This window comes from Cordyceps javanica, chromosome 2 (assembly GCF_051103115.1).
Source record: "Cordyceps javanica chromosome 2, complete sequence".
NCBI lineage: Eukaryota > Fungi > Ascomycota > Sordariomycetes > Hypocreales > Cordycipitaceae > Cordyceps > Cordyceps javanica.
The window spans coordinates 998,364-1,019,790 of NC_139296.1; the positions used below are offsets into that span (position 1 = coordinate 998,364).

The 21,427-nt window shown below is 55.0% G+C and overlaps 6 protein-coding genes across 6 annotated transcripts; 4 read left to right on the forward strand and 2 right to left on the reverse strand.

Annotated features, from left to right (window-relative positions):
- Positions 1-4,232: 4,232 nt before the first annotated feature.
- V2A60_002805 (uncharacterized protein) lies at positions 4,233-6,341 on the forward strand (the record flags this gene model as incomplete). The annotated part of the gene is made up of 3 exons (XM_083254150.1): positions 4,233-4,362; positions 4,480-4,955; positions 5,046-6,341. 3 exons carry the CDS (start codon positions 4,233-4,235, stop codon positions 6,339-6,341), a joined length of 1,902 nt encoding a protein of 633 aa, XP_083110276.1.
- Positions 6,342-6,892: 551 nt separating this feature from the next.
- Positions 6,893-8,027, reverse strand: V2A60_002806 (uncharacterized protein; the record flags this gene model as incomplete). The annotated part of the gene is made up of 3 exons (XM_083254151.1): positions 6,893-7,445; positions 7,576-7,714; positions 7,922-8,027. The coding sequence occupies 3 exons, from the start codon at positions 8,025-8,027 to the stop codon at positions 6,893-6,895; spliced, it is 798 nt and encodes a 265-aa protein (XP_083110277.1).
- A 2,256-nt stretch (positions 8,028-10,283) lies between these two features.
- On the forward strand, positions 10,284-11,613 carry V2A60_002807 (uncharacterized protein; the record flags this gene model as incomplete). The annotated part of the gene is made up of 2 exons (XM_083254152.1): positions 10,284-11,175; positions 11,390-11,613. The coding sequence occupies 2 exons, from the start codon at positions 10,284-10,286 to the stop codon at positions 11,611-11,613; spliced, it is 1,116 nt and encodes a 371-aa protein (XP_083110278.1).
- Positions 11,614-12,811: 1,198 nt separating this feature from the next.
- V2A60_002808 (uncharacterized protein) lies at positions 12,812-15,666 on the forward strand (the record flags this gene model as incomplete). Its single annotated transcript, XM_083254153.1, has 9 exons — positions 12,812-13,037; positions 13,110-13,305; positions 13,360-13,402; positions 13,467-13,640; positions 13,701-13,799; positions 13,852-13,947; positions 14,006-14,155; positions 14,209-14,409; positions 14,473-15,666. 9 exons carry the CDS (start codon positions 12,812-12,814, stop codon positions 15,664-15,666), a joined length of 2,379 nt encoding a protein of 792 aa, XP_083110279.1.
- Positions 15,667-17,080: 1,414 nt separating this feature from the next.
- On the reverse strand, positions 17,081-18,781 carry V2A60_002809 (major facilitator superfamily domain-containing protein; the record flags this gene model as incomplete). The annotated part of the gene is made up of 2 exons (XM_083254154.1): positions 17,081-18,041; positions 18,096-18,781. The coding sequence occupies 2 exons, from the start codon at positions 18,779-18,781 to the stop codon at positions 17,081-17,083; spliced, it is 1,647 nt and encodes a 548-aa protein (XP_083110280.1).
- Positions 18,782-20,625: 1,844 nt separating this feature from the next.
- On the forward strand, positions 20,626-21,286 carry V2A60_002810 (gluconokinase; the record flags this gene model as incomplete). The annotated part of the gene is made up of 2 exons (XM_083254155.1): positions 20,626-20,754; positions 20,858-21,286. 2 exons carry the CDS (start codon positions 20,626-20,628, stop codon positions 21,284-21,286), a joined length of 558 nt encoding a protein of 185 aa, XP_083110281.1.
- Positions 21,287-21,427: the final 141 nt, after the last annotated feature.

The following is a 21,427-nucleotide window of genomic DNA, read 5'->3' on the forward strand; positions in this document are numbered from 1 at the left end:
GTATAAGTCGATGATGGCGTGGGTGCTGCTAGGCAAGCCATGGCAAACAGGGCCATTCGCCAGTAATCAACTGATCAAATCTGCCCTCTTTTCACTCCCATCATTGCTCACAAGTTTTGGCTCGTCATCTGTCCAGATGTACTCGGTACCGTCCCGTCCTTTGCATTGCCAGAATCGGGTGGCTGGAAGTCGATCTATCCAATCAGAGACGAGATCTCAACCACATTCCCCATCGCGGCCAATGACAGGCTACAAAGTGCTTCCCCCGGTTCGGCTACCCGCCATAACACATCATGACTAGAGGGTCTCAGTTCCCCAACAACTATTGCGCCCCCAATGGGAAAGAAAAGGAGGGTAAAAAAGAAAGAAAGAAAGAAAGACTGCCGCCGAATAAGCACAGCGATTCAAGACCTCGTGGGCATTCTGGTTGGTCAAGGGATGGAACGGGTGCACAGTCGATGTTGCTGCTGTACTTTTAGTCTGTTCCCAGGCTATTTATTGGCACGGCGGGAAGCGGTTTGTGCTCGTGACAATGAAGAGAGATGTGTGTCGCCTCTTTTTCTTTTTCTGGCTCACCGCCTCTCAATTATTTTCCTGACTAGTGAATCCAACGCACAGTCTTCTCTACTTCTTAGGAAAATAGAAATTGGCATCATGCCTGTTTCGCGTGCGAGGTCGCAGTGCTGCCATGTAAACTGCCCCGGGTGATGTCGGACGGGAGGCTTATTGGCTGAGCAAGCAGTGGAGCGCAGATGCAGCTGCTGTTTCCAGCGATTGCCGAATGCAAGCTCGAGGCTGCATTTTATGAGTGGGTGGGAGAGCAGCAGTTGTTAATAGGGAGGAGGAATCTCAACGAGCAGGCAGGGAAAAAAAGCGTGATGCAGGGTCTGATCGGCATTCAAAAGATAGAGGGGGGGGGTTCCCTTCTATCGTGGCTGTATGGCTTGCTGCTGTGGCTCACACGACAGCACTAAAGACCGCAATTGCGCCGCGCACGCGGACCAGCACAAGCCGCAAATCCAACTAACAACGGGCGGTACCAGTAACCAAATTGAGAGAAAAAATAAGTATGTTGTGGGAGATGACTGTTTGGTATAAAAAAAAAGCCAAGGACAGATGCGGTGACGCGACTGGTGTAAAATGCCTGACTCGGCACACTAGTAGCAGCGGCAGCAACAGGAGCAGTAGCACCTAGCGCAACACGGAACTGTAAAGCTTAAAAAGTAGCTTGACATTTTGTTGCATTTGACCGGTTTTCTTTTTGAATAGGAGGAGTGAGAGACGGGAGAGAGAAGAAGGAGAAGAAGAAGAAGAAAGTAGAGTGGCCGAGAGTTGTACAGCTGCCCCCCTTGTGAATGCAGAATAGTTGCAAAGCAACTCTTAACGACCATGGGTGAGAGAGAAAGAAGAACGAGGGAGCGAGAGAGAACAGAGAGAGCAGAGAGAGAGAAAGAGGGAGAAAGATCCTATCACCACCACCACCATGTCCAGGGAGCAGGTCTTGGACGCACGCCAAGCCAGCCAGCCTACAGCCAAGTGTCCTTGTCTATTTCCGTGGCGTGTTGTTCCGGATCCTGCTGACCCAATCCTCAAGTCCGCATCCGTGCCCACGCACCAGGAGTCAAACCTTATTAGACCACCCATCTGTAACTAAGCTTATTGTTTTGACACGTTTGGCCAAGGTGATGATGGCAAGTGGGAAAAGGGGCCAGGATGCTCGTGTACTGAAAACAAGTGAATGAAAAAGGACAGAAAAAAAATGTTTAGGTTGCTGTCATAATTGTGAGACTAGTGTTGATTGTTCCTCTTGATGTAAGTGATGTAAGAAGTAACGATGATATTTGGGTTATTCAAGCATTCGGCATTGGGACTTTCGTATGTCATGTTTTTTTCCTGTTCTTTCTTTTCTTTTCTTTTTCTTTTTGATTCCCGTGGTATTTCCCGATCGCTAGGGGGCCAGAAGAGCAGCATGTCGCGTGCCAAGAAGCTCAGCCAAGGAGGAAGGGGGGACTCAAAGTGTGACATTTTCTCGGCCTGCATTAGGAATTGCTTGGCTGTGTGTGGCTTTCTTTTAAGCGGTTCTACAATTTTTTTTTCTTTTCTTTTTTGGTTTCCTCTCTCCTTCTTTTCCAAGTTTTGGTCCATTTCCTGTCATCGGGTGGGTTCTTTGAGCATTACGCAATACCATTGCGGGATGCGTCGGGTGGTGATGTGTGGCGCCGGCAAGCAATCTCTTGCAAGTTGCGCGTCTCGTGGAAAATAGAAAGAAGAGAAATGAATGTATCTGCGTCTGCTAGCTCGGCAGAAAAATGCCGTTGGCGCTCAGTCCACAAAGGAACAAAAAAAAAGTTTTGGGAAAGCTGAGTTGGTCGAGTCCGCGTAAGATGCTGTCGTCACGGACGGAAACGGGCGGGCTGGTGGCACGACGCCACAAAAGCTAGATGGGCAGACCATCGGTGCCGACGCGGGCAAAATCAGGGGGGAAGGATATAGGGAATGAGAAAGGAATTAGGGATGAGAGCTTCTAGTGCCGAGACTTTTTTATTTTTCAAGGTTTTTTTTATTTATTTTATGAGTTATCGCGTTGCATTGAAATGTACGGAGTATATGCCCAGACTCTTGGCAAGGTTTGCGCCGTGACGCACATTGTGGCAGTTGGCCAGCACCAGGGGCTACAGTGGGTGTAAGTGTTGGTGAGGGCGGAATCGGGAAAGGATTCTGGCGGAGGGGGGGAGAAGAGAGAATAGAATAATACAGAAGAAAAGCACAACGGTAATGGCCGACTGAATTGGTTTGTGGTGCCGAGTACAGCTACTACCTGATGCTATTTCCATTGTTTATAGCCAAGACGTTAGTGTGCCGAGACGGGCAAGGAAGCTGTCATCAGCCACGGTCCAGTTATAATTTGGGGATGCCGGAGTAAACGGATAGGAAGAAGCCCGAGTGTAGAATATGCAGAAAAAGAGGAGGGTATGAAGAGGAGGTTTCTCAAAAAAGAAACCCCTTGACCAGCACCTGTCCTGTTACCTGGCAACTTGATATTGGTCATGGTGTTGGTGGTACGTACTCAGTAATGTGAGGCATGGGATCTGGTGATGCTGCATCTCGATAGTGCAAGGTACCATGTAATCTGTAATAGTAGCTACCTCACCTATAAGAGTCCATCTGCAGCGGGTGCACGCTGTGGGTGGGTGCAGCAGGTACTATACTGGATGAGCAGCCCACCAACTTTACAGGGCATTCCTCGCTAACATTGCCAAGTTCCAGTTGATAGGTACCTTCAGGCGTTTCTACAGCTGCCCCCTGCGGGCTGCTTGTACTAAATCAGTGCAGCGCCCTTCCGCCACTTCCAGCTCTGTTATCAACATACTCCGTGCCCCTCCCCCATGCCTCACCTCACCAACCCCAAGCGTTGCACCCACCCAACAAGTACCTCGTCACCCATTTTATATCAACAAGATACATTTGGAGCCCCCCCCTTCTCCCCCTCTTCCTCTTCCTCCCACAGACCAAAAAAACCAACCCCACTGGCCTTCCCCCCCCCCTCCCCCATATCGCTCGGCCACCAACCTACAGCGCCAAGCGCATTGCCCACGTTCGCTTCCTGGCACCCTTGACAGGCAAGGGCCGCCGTCCTTGCACCCAGTGAGAGTGCGCGCCTCTACTTAGCTTGGACACCAACTTTGCTTTTAGCTTATGATTTTATTCAATTCTATTTATATTCAATTTTATTATTTCTTTTATTCATTTTTTGGTATTTTTTTGTAGCCACTTGGCGCCGTTGGGATTTGCCTGTCGGGCAGGCAGCACCCCCGGCTGGTGGACGCACCGCACCATGGGTGCACCGTATCATAGGTAGTGCCTTGGGGCGATCAAGCCAATTCCTTTTAACCACCCGCTTCTCCGCGTCTCTCTCTTTTTTTTTTTTGCGTAGTTGTGTCTGTGTACCTTTTTTTTTTATTTTTCGTATTTCTACTCGCATCTTCTCTTTCTCCTCATCTTCATTGCCCCTACTTTGGTTTTCTCCTTCTTCTTTCAACTTTTGATTCTTGGTCGTCGAGTTCTACCTGCCAGTTTTCCCACCCACCACCTACCTCCTACAGGTACCTACCTACCTACCCTAGGTACCTACCTACTGATACCTGCCTATACGCTGCGCTACGCCGCCCCCGCGAGACGCCCCCCGTCGGCCTCACTAACACAGCAAACGGCGCGCGCTGCCGGCCATCGCCATGTCGTCCTCACCCATCGTCGACACCGTCAAGGCCCTGAGTCTCAACAGCTCGGCCAACAACTCCAACGCCTCGCAAACGCCTGCTTTCACCATCCGAAACATTTGTTGCGTCGGTGCTGGCTACGTCGGTACGTCCTCACACGAGCACCTCACCTTACCACCCCCCCCTTCTCTTCACTGCGAATCCCATGTCGTCTTGCAAACAAGTAGATTCGAAGACTAACACACACTCCTTCGACATCCAGGCGGCCCTACCGCCGCAGTCCTTGCCTTCCAGAACCCTCACATCAAAGTCACCGTCGTCGACCGTGACCAGACCCGGATCCGTCGCTGGAACTCGAGGCACCCTCCCATCTACGAGCCCGGCCTGCAGGACATTGTCCGCATCGCCCGCGACGGCAGCCGCGAGACCTTCTTCACCAACGATGCCACCAGCGACGCCGACACCTTCAACTCGGACTTTGGCGAGGTCCGCGTCCCGCCTCGTCAGAGCAACCTCTTCTTCACCACCGACGTGGCCGCCAGCATCGCCGACGCCGACATTGTCCTCATCTCCGTCAACACCCCCACCAAGGAGCGCGGCATCGGCGCCGGCAGCGCCACCGACATGACCGCCTTTGAAGCCGTCACCGCCGTCGTCGCCCAGAACGCTCGCGAGGGCGCCATCATCGTCGAGAAGAGCACGGTGCCTTGCCGTACAGCTCAGCTCGTCGCCGAGACTGTTCGTACTTTTTCCCATGACACTGAAACATTGCTCTGGCCCCCAAATAAAGTCTGATTCTCACTAACACGCCTCTCCCGGCCCTCGCAGATTGCCATGCACCGCCCTGGCGCCCACTTTGAGATCCTCTCCAACCCCGAATTTCTCGCTGCCGGCACCGCCGTCAACGATCTGCTCTACCCCGACCGTATCCTCATCGGTTCCGCCCCGACCCCGACCGGCAAGCTCGCCGCCGAGGCTCTCGTCAACGTCTACGCCGCCTGGGTGCCCCGCGACCGCATCCTCACCACCAACGTTTGGTCGTCCGAGCTCGCCAAGCTCGTCGCAAACTCGATGCTGGCCCAGCGCATCTCCAGCATCAACTCCATCTCCGCCGTCTGCGAGCAGACGGGCGCCGACGTCGACGAGGTCGCCCGCGCCGTTGGCGTCGACCCCCGCATCGGCAACAAGTTCCTCGTCGCCGGCATCGGTTTTGGCGGCAGCTGCTTCAAGAAAGACGTCCTCAACCTCGTCTACCTTGCCGACACCATGGGCCTGCCCGAGGTAGGCGAGTACTGGCGCCAGGTCGTCAAGATGAACGAGTACGCTCGCGACCGCTTCACCAACCGCGTCATCAAGTGCCTCAACAACACCCTCGTCGGCAAAAAGGTCTGCATCCTCGGCTACGCCTTCAAGAAGAACACCTCGGATACCCGTGAAGCTCCCGCCCTGGAGATGATCAGGACCCTGCTCGAGGAGCGGCCCCGCGAGATTGCCGTCTTCGACCCCTGCTGCAACCCGCTGGTGATTAAGAATGAGATCCGATCCCTCCTCGGGCCGCTGGCCGAGGGCAACAACATTTCCGTCTACGCCAACGCCTACGACGCCTGCGACGACGCCACCGCCGTCGTCATCGCCACCGAGTTTGACGAGTTCCGTAACCAGCCCGTACCCAAACCCGCGACTCTTGCCGCCGCCGCCGAGACTGCTGCTGATGCTGCTGCTGCGCCCAAGACGATTGGCGGCAAGCCCAACCCCAAGTCCGACCCGCGCCCCTTCAAGGCAGCCACGCCCTCTGAGAATGATCTCTTGGCCCTCCACAAGCATCTGGCTCAGCGCGAGAATGGGCAAGGGCCCGACCCGCTCAACCGCTTCAACGCGGAGCCCTCTTGCGACGGTGCCTGCCCCGACTGCCAGCAGGAGAACGAGAGCAAGGCCACGGGCCATGCCACAGGCATGGGCAGCGCCGAGGAGTACAAGCCCAAGGAGCGTCTCAACTGGGAGCGCATCGCTGACTCCATGACGATTCCCCGCTGGGTGTTTGACGGCCGTGGCGTGATTGACTCGCGCGAGATGGTCAAGCTGGGTGTGCGTGTCGAAAGCGTTGGTCGTCAGCACCGCTTCTAACGGATTCATGCATGACGGACGTTGTTTCTGCTCTTTTTTTTTGTTTCGTTTATCTTTATGCATTCAAGTGGCATCAGATGGTTTTTTGGGATTCCGTGTTTCCGCACAATGACATACATGTTGCATTTCTAATTGGAGTCGAAACGCCTTGGCAGGGTCTGCCAATTTTTATGGACTAGACGAGATTCTATTTCTCTTCCTTTGTCCCCCCCCCCCCCTTCTTTTCCCCAAATGAATAGATTTATATCCAATAATTGGCCAAGGTGGCACACGCTAGTTACAGGACTTGGTGGTGTATGTTAGAAAAAGGTGCAAGAGCAAACTGCATTACTGTGTCGGTTCCAAACTACAAAGCCAAATTCCATGATTCAAGACACGATACAATGTCGAACAATTGACCAGCCCAGGGGGGTATAGAGTTTTACTTTGAGCTGCATTTCCGTTTTCTTTCCTTGTCCGAAATCTCTCTTGCGTCTCTGCCTGCGCTTGGGTTTCGCTTTCAACCTCAACTCCCCCTTCTCCCCCCGCCTCCCCTCAAAAATCCATGGCCATCAAACCTTGACCGGCTCGTTGGCGTCGTCGTCGCGCGGCGACGCCCCGCTGCCGACCTCTCGCCGAGGCGGGATGGAGAAGCCGACGAGGACCCAGCCGACGAGGACGACGTACTCGGGCAGCAGCGCCATGAGGGCAAAGGCGACGGCCGAGCCCGTCAGCGGGTTCCAGGGGCTCGGCCGCGCGTTGCCGCCTGCCGCCGCCGCCGCCGACTCGGCCGCGACCTCGAGCAGGCCGTACGCGGTGCGCAGCGCCAGCGGCGCCGCCGCGGGGAGCAGCGCGCCGACCAGCACCCGCCGGCTGCTCGGCAAAAGCGGCGGCAAGGAGGAGGAGGAGGAGAACCACCACCACCGCACCTGCACGCCCGTGAGCAGGACCAGCTCCGCGGCCAGCACGACGTACCCCGCCAGCGTCAGGGCCCGGCTGAGGCGCGCCGAGACGGAGGCGGTGCCGCCGCCCGCGGCGAGGAGGAGGATGGCGGCGACAAAGGTGAGGCGCAGGACCTTGGCGAGATGATGGTACGTGGGCTTGTCTGCGTGGTTATCTTGTATGCTGTTTTTGTAACAAATGTCAGTTTTTTTTTTTTTTTGCTCTTCTTTCTCCTTCTTTCTCTCTTTCAATCTGTCTTGTGTGCATGTGCATGTGCATATGTGTGTAAACCCCCGTGTTGCAGCAGACGTACATTAAACGAGTGAGGCCAAGGTTGGCAACAATCAGCGGAACGACGCCGACGTTGAGAAGGATGAGGGCGGCGATCCAGAGACCAGTGTTGTCGGGCTTCTGTTCGGCAAGGATGGTGACGATGCCACCAGCGAGGCGGACTTTTTTCTGCAGCATTAGCCTTTTTATTCTCTCTTTCTTGTCGGCATCATCAATTTTTTCTTCTTTTTCTTCTTCTTCCTCTTCTTCTTCCTCTTCTTCTTCTTTTTCTTCTTCTTTTTCTCTTCCTCTTCTTTTCCTCTTCTTTCGCTCTCTTGCAGGTTGGCACATACACAAACTAAACGGTATTAGCGGCCACCAAGCCATACGTGGGCGAATGCGGGCGTTGCGCCAAAACAGGTAGATGACGACGGGCACCATGGGCGCGTAAAAGACGACCTGGGCAATGGCCGCGGAAGTGTGCGGGTTGGGCATGGCGGGCCGGTTTTTCAGCGACGAGTTATTCCGTATTCCGTAGGTTGCTGTAGTTGCTGCAGCGGCCCTGCTGTTTTGGTTGTATTTGCTCGCTTCGGTGATGAAAGAGCAAGTTTGCTTGGTGCCCCCTTCTCCAGTCCGAGGTGATGAATCTTCTATATATCTTGGGAGAAATAAAGCTCTCGCTGCATTCCGCCCTATACGGACAAGCGGCGACGACAAGTCGTGGCCATCCCGATCCCCCCCTGCCTGCCTGCCTGCCTGCCTGCAAATCTCCCTTTTGCGAAATGCGCATCGTTGCTGTGCCCGTTTCTTCGTGGCATAACGCCCGATTCGGAATAGCCAGCTGAGAGAATGAACGGGATGACGGTGCCGGTGATCCACGATGGGTCGCTGGCAACTCGTTAGCGTACCAGGACAGGCCGAGCCACCTTTCCTCTCAACTGTGCCCGGCCTTCGCCACTTTGTATTTGTTCCACATCTACACAGCTTCGGCGATTTGCTGCTCATTGCCACCAGTAAGTAATATGGACAAGTCCCGGCCATGTACTGCCCGCACGTCATGCGGTCAGCCTTACCAGGCGACAAAGTAACAGTGACGCCCGGGCACCTGTTGTTTACAGGCAAAAACTCTACTTAATCAACTTCATTTGAACAATGTGCGCTAGCAGCATCTTCTCCGCTTTTTCGTGGCATAACGCCCAAAAGGGAAATCTTGCTTGGGGGACATCTCGCAGGAGCTTGTCCCTGCCAGGCAAGGTTTGCCTTTGCCTCGCCGCGACAACGCTGTCTTCTTTTGCGGCCGCACACCATCCATCCTCGAGGCGCAAACGACCTGGAATCAAGCCTAGCCCTGATCAGCGTTTAGACTAGCATTGGCGAAACCCATGCTGCCTCTCGTAGGGTAGTAATGAACCAACTTCTAGAAAGGGAAAGCTTATAGGGTGGCTTTTTTTATTTTCGATCTAATAATTTAGAGTTGACAAAACAGTGGCTGTTGTGGTGGCAGCCGAATGTAGCGACCGTTTTGGTGAGGGGAGTCTATACCGCATCGATGGCTATACCGCGAACCATCCACCCAATCGCCGCCCGGCGCCCGCCTCGGGGGTCCGGCTGCGGTGGCGAAGCAACCTCCGGACCTTTTTGCCCCACACGGACGGCACCCAGGCAAAGGGTACTCCGTAGTTGGTATTTACCCTTCCGACCCGCCCGCCCGGCCGCGCGCATCACCGTTCTTGCCCATGACCACAGTTCTCATTACGAAATCGCTTCTTTGGCCAAGACCAACTTTGTCCTGCGTTCGCACTACGGTCATGATTCGTGTCGTCAATGCTGTTTCTACCGCCGTGGCTGCATCCCTTGGCCATCATACAGGGCGCCCTCGTTGGCGCGTCGCAGATGGAGTTTCAGATTGGGCAAGCACCCCCCCCCCCCCCCTCCCCCCCGGGGGTCGCCTCCATCATGTAACGACCAGGACCGACGAGCGAGCGCTGCTTTGAAAGTTCTGCCAGTCAAGATAATGCGCAGATGTCATGCCACCCGCACCCAGCTGCGCTTCGATTCCCGCCCAACGTGGATTGGCCAAAGTCTCAATGTAGGTTGGCTTCTTTTTGTTTCATCAGCGGCAGAAATGGAAAAATAAAAGAATGATTGTTTCTTCTCATCTGCTGACTCTTGAGTCGTCAAGCATCAATGCAACTCGGTAAATGCGGAATGATGTCCATGTTGATGACGCCATCGTGCAGTGCTGGACGGCAATATTGTGCTTGTTGCCCAGTCGCACAACACTGCGAATCCTCCCGACGTATTCCAAGTCTCTCTCATAGCATGGACAGAGTTAAATAGCATGGGGGAAGAGCACGCCGTTCTGTATTAATAGGGGAGTGATTGCCATAAATAGCTAGCCCCTCACTTATTACTCTTCCGCTGGTAGTGGCTCGAGTTGTGCCTGGCTCGGTCGTGTTTGAGCCAGCCGTTTCATACTGCTACCTGTCAGACCAGCGTTGACCCTGGCCCTTGCGTGCAAACCACTGATGCATACGTCTTGAACCTGGTACGGATTACCTGTGTCCCTGATTTGTAGACCCTCCGGAAGGTGCCGCCGCCTGAACTCCCCTCCTGCCTGGTGCGCATGTCGAGAGCTTCCTCATTTACACACTCCCCCGAGCAAAACCTGTGCGCGCGCGCTTTTCTCTCTTTCGTGCTCACCCATAGTACGTCCCGGAAAAAAGCTGGCGTGTAGCAGTCCACGGCATAATGAAGGCGTCAGATGCGGGAATACTGCTGCTATCCAACGGCGCGCTGATGGCCGGCGTGCTCGCCGAGGCGCTCCCGCCGGACAGCATCCCGATCCAGTGCGCCACGATATGCGGTCCCATTGTCGAGCTGTCGTCGATATGCAGCGGCAGCCGCGGGCGAGGCGGAGGGAACGGCGGCTCGATCCTGGCCAGGCGACGGAATCCGATAAATCAAGACTTGCACGTGGCAGCTGACCGAAGGGACAAGGTCGCTCGCGTACCACATGACGGAGCCAACGTTGTGGAAAGAGACTTCACAGTCATTGTGCCCGCGCCAACATCCTTTCCAGCATCACTACTTCAACCAGAGGAGACTGCCTCTCCACCCCAACAATCGAAACTCACACGTATATATCCTACACAAGTATTGCCGACGCAAAAATCACAGTCAAACACGCCACCGTCGTCACCACCACCACCTCCTCCTCCTCCTCCTCTTCCTCCTCCCTCCTCGACATCATTGCGGCCTCCGCCACCACCCCCGACTGCAAGCCCTGCTTCAAGCCAACAGCATCCTTCTCCAAGCACACCGACTGGAAACGGCGATGAAGAGGGCGAAGGCCCGACGACGCGGCCCACGACGGGGACTTCTGCCACGCCAACGACCTCTCACCGTCCGCGCAGCTCAATGGACGCCATGACGGACGATGACGGAGATGACGGCTGGGAGGAAACCGGCAGCGATCAGGGCACCAACGGCGGTAATGTCACGAAACCTGATCAGGACCAGGGACGGTGGACCGCAAACAGCGGCGAGGAAGACTGCGTCTGTCAGAACAAGAGCTTCAACGTGCCAAACATTGCTGCTCTTTGCGCGAGCTGCATCGCCGGAGCCAACCAGGTCCAGAATGGTAAGCAAAATGTAGCCGCCCAACACTTGGTTTCTTTTCTTTTTCTTTTCTTTTTTTTTTTTTTCTCCTTGCGTGAATACCATTTTTTCCTTCTTCTTCGACTCCTAACGTTGACCACTTTTGGGCACACATTTCTTTCTTTATCACTTTTTTCGTCTTCATTTTCATATCGATGGGCCTGCCAATGCAGCTTGTCGCTAACTCGAGTCTACAGATATGGATGTCATCATGACAACTTGCAAGTTCACCACGAAGCAGTACAGTCCAGATCAGGACAAGCTCGTCAACAATATCCAAGTGCACGCCGTACCGCCAAAAGCTGTGCTAGGCCAGAATGCAGGCGTTGCCAGTGGCGAAGCGACAAGCCTGATGCCCACCCGTGAGGTTCAGATCGTCGTGGGGGCAGCTCTCGGGTTGCTTCAGCTGTGGCTTCTGTGATGTCTGAAGTGGAATCCCCGTACTCTGTTTTCTTTGCTTTTTTTTTCAATTTCACTCTCCCCATCTGGCTAGTACCTCGAGGATTTCTAGTCTCCATTGAGCTCTACAAGCTCATCTACAGCCACCAAACCATTTCTTGCCCAAACCGATTCGAATCCTCCCTAGCGAGCACCAGGGCAATGTGGCGGCAGCCAACACCGCCTTCGATGCTGGAGATCCTTCACTTCGCCATCCAGCCTATGGTCTTTCGTGCGCGATCATGGATCTGGCATCGAATTGGGTGTCGCATTCAAGTGCAGCGCCCGGATAGATGAGGGAGAATTTGGCTGGCTCACATTTCTCCGTGTCAGCATTCGTGATGCCCAGAGCCTACCAGACCGAGGACTCTAGTCGGAAAAACTCGTTAACGGCCTACATACTTTTTGTACATTACCGCTACACATGTCTCAATCGCAAAAGGGATGTGTTCAAGGGGAAACCGGCCACCAGAGATTGAGACCATTTTGGGAATCAAGGAATAGGCAGCGGTCGGGCCAACCCAGATCTCTGAATCTCAGCAATGTTCATCACTTTTCACGGTCGGCTTTTTTTGCTCATTTTTGCTCAATATATATGTCATGTGTTTTTAAGTCCTCTCAGAGTGTTGTTGGATTTTTCCCATTGCCATCAGTCGTCGTTTAGTTACTACTTCGTTGCAGATTTCAGAGGATAGAGCTGATGAGAGCAAAGACTGAAGAATCAGAATTACATCAAACATAGCAGATGCGTACAAGTCAAGGGCAAGTCGAGGCAGCCAGCTCAGGTGATTTTCTTTCTGAGCACATATTGGAGCCAGACTATATTCGATGTGATTACACTGAGCATGCGACGATTTACAGCTACGTAGAAACAAGGGCTCCAGTAAAAAACTCTAAACTACTTAGATCACACATTTGTCCGGGTCGTAAATTGCCGCAGTTAAATAACTACATTGTCTATTTAAATGACCAGCTGAACTCTGGGGTAGACCGGCTCGCGATGTTCTGGGGTAATTCTCCACCAATAATACGCTCCAAACCCAGCATGCATCATTGAATCCGCCCCAATATTTGCAAAAGACAGGGCACAATGTGCGCAAAGACTGTTTTCGCAGCTACATCTCGGCTCGAGCATCGATTTGTGAATGCTGTGAGAGCTTGGCAACGCCGAAGAAAGAAAGATGAGGCTCTCCGTTGTTACTTTGGCACTCTGCGCTCTGACGTGCAATGGCGCCTCGGTGAATACCCAGGATGCCCAAGACATGGCGACTCTGACACGCCGAAGACTCGCTGACCTGGCCGAATTTCCCGACCCCTCATGGTTTAGCAGCATTGCAAAATGGATCGACACGCAAAAGCCAGACGGCACATGGCCGGATGTCAATTACCTCTCGGGATGCCCTGCGCGTAAGTCTTTGGTGATCGCCCTCGACGGGGGATGGAAAAGGGGGACATCGGTTAACGGGCAGATGTGTCAAGGACGCGCCAATTGGCCAATTCAGGACCATTGGAACCGAATCATCACGTTGGCGGCAGCATGGAGCGGCACCAGCTTGATCGCGGATCAAAAATGGACCAACGATACCAAGGCGTGGGAGGCCATCTCCAATGGCTTGGATTATTGGTTCAAAAACGACTACAAACCTGCCGCGTGCATGGGGAATGGCGGCAATGCGTGAGTTGCCGACTGTGCCTGATGCTTTGTGTCCGTGATGCTGACCCTGAGCAGGGCGCTGGGCTGTCCGTGTGGCACGCCAGGGCTGTGGAACACTGCAAGTTCTCTGGCACTCTGCAATGGAAGCATGAACGACGCTGACCGGCCTCATTTGGAATTAGAACTGGTATGGTCAGGCTATCCTGATCCCGCAGTTGAGCTCTACGGCCTGTCTCTTGGCCCGAGATGGGAATCTTTCCCGGGAGCAGCGAGAGGGGTGCATCCGCCTGACCAAGCGTACTTACGACAACATTGACCAGTCTTACGGTACTGGAGGGACACTCACCGCCGCCAATGTAAGCTCCGGCTCCTGAGAGCCGACACATTCTGTTCCAGACTGACTTGCTCGCGCTGAGGTGGTTCTTGTTCTGCAAAGCGCTGTAAGCCTAGGCCTGTTCACTAGTAATGCCACGATCGTGGAAAGCGCGATACAGAGAGCATTTGGAGTCATGACGGTGAGAAAGTATGCCTTCCATCTTGAGCAAGGATTCTGATCCGCGTGCGTAGTTTACCGACGGGGCGATGCAAGACGGCATTCACAGGGACGGCTCATTTTTACAACATGATGGCATCCTGTACAATGGCAATTATGGGAAAGATTTGGTACTTTGCAAGTTTGCAATTTATTTGGGGTGACTATCATGACTGATTATTGCGGCAGCTCAACATCTTTATCCAACTCGAAGGTGAAGCTGTCGGCACACGGTTCGCTGCGGATGACGCCACCCGAGAGGCCATGTCGACGTACATCCGAGGCAACGAGTGGATGATATTTACAGACCAGAAGACGGGACAGCAGCACTGGGACTTTGCAAGTATAACCCGTCAAAAAGCACCTGGGCTGCCGCCTAACCGGATACGTAGAACACCATCGGCCGCTTTGTCAGCTACCCGACCAAGGATTTGCAGGCCAGTGCCGACATCAACTTCAACGTCACGAAGCTCGCGCGAGCTGTTGCTGACTTTGAGGGCCCGTACAACGTCAATGATACAATCCAAAGACTAGGGTCCAACGGGACAGAGCAGCTCATCGGGAACAAGGGGTTCTGGGCAAGCGATTACATGGTAAGTTGCCCCTGCATCAGCCCGTCACCACCAGACCTATGCCGCGACTAACGTCCGCGACAGGTGCACCGCAGGAAATCTTTCATTGTTGCGAACAAGATGCTCTCGGTGCGCTCCACCAGCTCGGAGCTCGTCAACGGCGCCAACCCGCTCGGCTACCACCTCGGCCAGGGCACGCTGTTCACCTACGTCTCCGGCACCGAGTACGAGGACATTTGGGCGTCGTGGGACTGGAACCTCGTCCCGGGCACGACGGTCGTCCGCGACCGGCCCGCGCTGGCGGCGACCAAGGTCAAGTACAGCGGCCAGAGGGACTTTGTGGGCGTGGTGAGCGACGGCCGCGTGGGCGTCGCCGTCGAGGACTACGCGGACCCGTTTGACGGGCACATCTCGTACAAGAAGGCCTGGTTCCATCTCGGCGACGCGGTGCTCGTGAGCGTCCTCGACGTGCGGACCAGGGGCGGCGTGGGCGGCGCGCCGCCGCCGGCCATCACGGTGCTGGACAACCGCGCCAGGGCAGACGGCGGCGCCTTCGTCGACGGCAAGCCGGTCGCGCTCGGCAACGACACCAGGGCGGCCGGCAGGACGCTGTTTTACGGGGGCAACGGGTATCTCGCCTACGGGGCGCCGCTCGACCTCACCATGTCGGAGGGCGAGCGGACGGGGAACTGGTCCGCCATCTCGACGTCCACGGCGGGCGAGGCCACGGCGGCCATCTTTTCCGCCTACATGACCGTCAACGCGTCCGGGACAGCGACGACGACGTACGCCCTGTTCCCGGCGACCAGCCAGAGCGAGCTGGCCCGGGAGGCCGAGCGGCCGTCGTGGCGCCCCGTCTCGGGCGGCGGCGTCTCGGGCGCGGCGGGCCAGGGCGTGCTGAGCGTCGTCTTCTGGCCGGGCGGCGGCGACGGCGGCGCCCTCACCGTGGCCCTCGCCGACATTGGCTGGGCGGACAGGGGCACCGTCAGGCTAACCTCGCGGCAGCCCGGCGTCTACCTGCTGACCGGCACCAGGGCGGCGGCGACCGGCGGCGGGCCGGGCAAGAAGGGGGTGCGGCTGGCCGTGTCGGCGGCCGACCCGACGCAGAAGCTCGGGACGGCCACGCTGGAGCTCGCCTTTTCCCAGCCCCTTGGGAACGCGAAAGAGGGCGCGTGTAACCGGGCCTTGCGGTCCAGTAGCGAATTGTCCTTTGTGTTGCCGGCGGGAGGCATGGCGGGCTCGTCGGTGCAGCAAAGCACATTCGTGCCACTGGTATAGGAAACAGTAGCACCGAGAAGGCTGGGGGTTACGGAAAAGGCTGAGGGGGGGAATACGGAAAGTAACAGCAGCAGTGTCTTGTTCTGTTTTGATTGGGTAAAATTTTTGTCAACCAGTAGAGGGTCGTACATGTGCGATATTAGCCACCGAGTAACCAGCGTACACGCAGCAATGACGACGTACAGCAATCACACACACTCACGGGGACACACACACTCACGGGGACACACACACTCACGGGGAACGAGGCAGAAGCGAACACATGAAACCCCAAAGGCCCTGGTATCCCAAAGCCGTGGAACATGATGCGGCATCCAGAACCGAGAAAGAGGCCGTACAACGCATGCGCTTCCCCAGTCACAGGCCGCACCGTTGGACGATTGGATGATTTGAACCTTGTCCCTCCGTGATATAAATACCCATCTACGCGCCGACAACGTTCTTTGTTTTTCCTTTCCTTTCATCAAACCGCATCCTTTGCGACTCTTTTTTTTTTTTACCTTGGCTTCTTGCACTGGTACGAATACCTTTGGAAAGCTCCATATCGGGGCGCCAGTGTTTGAACGGTCTGCCAACCGAAGAGGCCAAGTCGGCATCTCCCGTCCTCCTCCTCCGCCCCCGCCCCCGCCCCCGAATCGATCGATCTACGACGACCACCGCCGCAATCGTCGTCGCCGAGCCCGAAACCGAACGGGAAAAACGTTAGCTAAGTCTTCCTGTTCCCCCCCCCTTTTTTTTCTTTTTTTCTTTTTGCTTTGCTTTTTTTTTTCGTTTCTTTTTTTTGGTTTTCGTTTTGCTCATTTTCTTTTTCTTTTTTGGGCTTCCTTTTTTGGGTTGTTTTTGGGTTCTTTTCGGGTTCTTTTTTGGGTTTCTTTTTTTTGGGGGGGTTTTGTTTTTAAATATTTTATCCAATATTTTTATGATTTTGGGGGTTTTGTTTTTTCGGCGTTCTCGGAGTTCCTGGCGTTCCTGGCGTTCCTGATTTTTCTGATTTTTCTGGGTTTCTGGGTTTCTGGGTTTCTGGGTTTCTGGAGTTTTTGGCGTTTCTGGCGTTTCTGGCGTTTCTGGAGTTTCTGGAGTTCCTGGCGTTCCTGGCGTTTGGCGTTTTGGCGTTTTGGCGTTTCATCGTTATATTGTTGTTCTTGTTGTTCTTGTTGTTCTTGTTCTTGTTCTTGTTCTTGTTCTTGTTGTTCCTGTTCTTGTTCCTGTTGTTCTTGTTCTTGTTCTTGTTCTTGTTTTTGTTCTCATTTTTGTGATTGACATCTACACAGGTTTTTACAATATATTTCTATTCTTGCACAGAAAAACTCGAGTGTGTAATCGTGCTTGTACATGGTGGCCGTGCTATCTGCTTGCAACGGAGCAATAGATCGTATTAGAAATATATAGTCATACAATGCTGGAATTCATTTCGCTAATAAATGTATACAAATTCGTCATTCTCTCTGTCGGTGAGATCTTTAAAGGCATTCTGCCCAAGACGCTGCTGCTCGGAAGCCTCCACGTCGCCACCGGCCACCTCGTTGTCGGACTGAATATCATGGTAATGCTGCTGCATGGAGTGGTCGACGACTTTGGCCTCCTTGCCGTTGCGTACGCGCCTCTTCTCCTGCAGCTTGTTGAGCATGACCAGGTTGGCCCACTGGATGAGAATGACGGCGACCAGGGCGACAAAGATGCCGAGGCAGGCGCGCAGGCCGGGCTTGTACTCGGGTGCGTCGGCGCTGTTGAAGAGGATGGGGCCGACAATGTTGCCGGCGGAGCTGGCCGCGTTGTAGAGGCTCATGACGACCGACTTCTTGGTGGTGCCCGCCGTGTTGCCGACGATCCAGGTGACGATGAGCGGGTTGCCGCCAAAGAGGAAAGCGAGCAGGTAGTAGCCGACGAGCAGGGCGGCGCGGGCCGAGTCGTCGCGCTTGACAGAGTAGAGCACGGCCAGGCCGGCGACGACGGGCAGCACAAAGAGCACCAGAATCGCGCCCTTGAGCTTCGCCTTTTGCGCCAGGTAGCTGGCAAGGAGAATGACAATCAACTGCAGGGCGCCAAAGGGCATGTTCAGCAGGCTGGAAGTGTACTTGTCAAAGTGGAGGCCGTTGATGATGAGCGGACCAAACGTGTTGGCGACACTAGCGCCAATGTTGAGCAGCATCGCCATGGCCATCCATATCCAAGACTTGGGCTCCAGAGCCGCTTCGACGAGGTGCTTCCACTTAAACTCGCGGTTGCCTGTGCCCGTCTGGTTCGCGCGCAGACGCTCAATGGCCTGCACCTTTTCGTCCTCTGTGAGAAAGCGGGCGGAGGGGATGTCGTTGTCGAGTTTCCAGTAGACGACGGGGGCGGAGATTATGGTGATGAGGCCAACGAATAAAAAGATGCTAGGCACAGTGTCAGTACAATCGTTTCGGCAGCCGACTGGAAATCCATCTCACATTTGCCATTCCTTGAGCAGATCGGATTTGATGTGTCCCAGGCCGTAGGACAGAGCCGCAGCCAGGATGGTGGCGAGGCCGTTTGTGCCGTACCAGGCGGCGATTCGGATGGGCTGCTCGGCGCGGCGGTACCACTGGCTGGTGATGATGCTGAAGAGCGGCAGGCAGCCCGCCTCGAAGAGGCCCAAGAAGAAGCGGGTGGCCAGCAGGTCGCCAAAGTTCTTGCTGGCGGCCATGCAGGCCTGGGCGATGCCCCAGCCCAGACAGAGCGCGGGCATGAGAATGCGGTGGGGGACCTTGACGATGAGGTAGGAGGAGAAGGGCTGCCAGGCGAGCTGGGCGATGGCGGCCATGGAGCCGACGAGCGAGTACTGGTTGCCCGTCAGGCCCGTGTCCTCCTTGAGGCCGTAGGTGGCGCCGTAGCCGAGGACGGACTTGTCGAGGATCTGGAGGAAGTAGACCCAGACGAGAATGACGAGGATGACGCGGTCCGTCTTGCGGCAGATGCGGCGGCTGTCCTCCTCGGTGAGGCGGACGGGCGCGGAGCTCCCACCGAGGACGGCGGCGGCGACATCGTCGTGCTTGGTCGTGTGCGGCGCGGAGCTGGTCGAGTCGTCTCGGGACTGGCGGCGCGACGGACGCATCTCGTGGTGGGCGACGTCGTGCTTGGGGTCACTGGCATCCATTGTCCTTTTTTTCTGGTCTCCCCTGTTATCGTGGGAGGGACGACGGTGGACACGGGGTAGATGCGGCGGGAAGCATGGGGATGGAAAGGGTTGGTGACTGGCGAGGGTCGAGTTTTCTTTATACCCAGCATGGCAAACGGCTGCTGTATGCCCATCTCCGTGGTTTTCGCCCAGTCAAGTGGGTGGGAAAACGAGAGCCAAGATGGTTTAGTCGTGACGCTAACAATTCTGGATTCCTCCCCCCCCGGGGCCCCGCTGAGGTAGGTCGGTCTATAGCCTACCTATAGGTAGTAAGTAAGTACTTGCACCTGTTAGGTTGGGGATTCTTTAGCGCCATCGACTCATGGCTTCGGGCTTGGTTCAGCCGCTAAACGAACCGCCTTCTAGGTCCCGGAGTGCAGGAAACAGCCTACCTAGGTACCTGCGGACGGCCTGAAACCTACAGGTGGGTAGGTACCTAGGCACTCGCTAGGATGATGCCTGGAGCAGCCCGTAGACCGCTGTTATGAGGCTGAAAATGGGAAAATAGGAGCCGTTCCTGCAGCTGCAACGTGATGCAATGTTCCCCCACGCACTGAGTCTTCCAAGCAACCCCCATCAGCTTGCCAGGTACCTAGGTACCTACATTAGGCTACGGAGATGGAGTAATTAACTGTGCCGGCTATCTAAGCGTGTCTGGGGCATCGGCACTATATCGACCGGTTGTTTCTTTTATTTTCATCTCTTGACTCGTTTCCCACTCTTTTTTTTTTGTCTCCTTTTCTTCGTTTCCTCGCCGGATCAAAGCATGAGTGGAGTGATGTTGGAGACTGCGGTCAGCTCCTGGTCGGCAATATCTTTTTAGAGCCCCCCTCCCCTCCCCCAGGTGCTCCCACGATGTCAATTGCCGGCGCCGTAGCCCGTATCCAGCCGGCCCTTTTACCCATCAACTTACCCACAGCTTCATGACCCCCTACCCGGGGACGAGGTACGTGCGTTAATAAGCCACAGCCCAACGCGATTCAGCACCTTGCGTGGTCCCCTGCAGGGAGGGCGAAGGTAATAGTACTTACCCAATGAGACCCCAGCACTGTTACTTATTGAGCTATTATTGGTACCAGTACCTCTTGTCGTGCCTCCCAGCTGTGCTGCAAAAGGCGCTGCAAGGCCGCCGCGGAGAAAAAAAAAATTAGGCATGTATTGACAGGCTGCTTGGCCTCATGCATGGCAGTGGCCGGCAGCATCCCAGCCATATATCTGTGCAGGGAAACTCGGCTCTCGCTCGGTTGCCACTGGTTCTCGCCGTCCGCGGGCGCCTGGCCAACTCGCGATTCTTTTTATGCTTGAACGGCCTGCCGTGAAATCATCCCAAGGCCCTTTGCAAGTCCACAAAATACACTACATCATCAGAACGTTGTTGTTGACCCCAGATTCGCTCTTCTCCAGAGCGCTATCCCGCAATCCCGCCATCCGACCTTGCCGCTTTCGTGGGGTGATGGTCGTAGTGTTCACTGTTGTGCGGGGGGGCCGAGATCAAATGCCGACTGGCTCTTTCAAAGTCAAACGCCGGACGGCCTCGTTACTTACCTGCTACCAGTACCTACGAAGTACGGATACTGAGCAGGTAACTACTTATTAGCTGTCTCAGCGCCAGGCGACTGGCCACGCGCCGAACTTGCCAGTAGCCGGCACCACGTGTGGTATTTGTGGTCACGAATACAAAATCCAAATCCGGTACAATAATTTCAAAGTACTAGCAATAAACTATTACCATATACCTTTTGAGGCGTTTCCTTTTCCTGCTGTCCACTCTTCATCAATATTGCGCGCCCTTTTCCAGGTCGGAACGCTTTCCGCCCACCGAAATGACCGTCAGCTCTTCTCCCCTGCACCGTGTGGTGCTGGTCGTCTGCGGCCCTGCGGCCTCGGGGAAAAGCTCCGTCGCAGAGGCATTGGCCGATGAGTTTAATTTTCAATACATTGAGGGAGACAGTGTATGCCCCTCCCCCTCTCCCATTTCATAGACTCCCATTTCATATATCCAACGCCGTGAAAAATCCGCTGCCAGAGGCTGACCCGCGCCATGTCTACCGGTAGCACCACCCGCAAAGCTCCATCGACAAGATGACCAGCGGTATACCACTCTCCGACGACGATAGGTGGGACTGGCTCGTCGGTCTCCGAGAGCTTGCCAAGCAGGGCCTACTGGCAGGCCATCCCGGCGTTGTCGTCTCCTGCAGCGCCTTGAAACACACCTACCGAGACGTGATTAGGATCTTGCCCGCGGAGCAGCCCGGCGTCATGCTGCGTTTCGTCTACCTCAAGGTCAGCCCCAACGTTCTGCTCGCGAGGATCAAGGCCAGAAACGGCCATTTCATGAAGGACAGTATGCTCAAGAGCCAGCTGGACAGCCTCGAGGAGCCTCTGCTGGAGGAGACAGATGTCATTACGGTCGACGCCAATGTTGGGCTGTCTGACGTCACCAGCAACGCCATCTACAGCGTGCGAAAATCTGCCACGGTTTAATGGTCTGATTTGGATAGAAATACACAAATACACTTATAGAGAATAGACGATATGACACGACTTGAAACCCCAAGACAAAAACTCTACGGATTACTTCCGGACACTGATTAATTTACCGGCCCTGCAAGTGTACAGATTAAC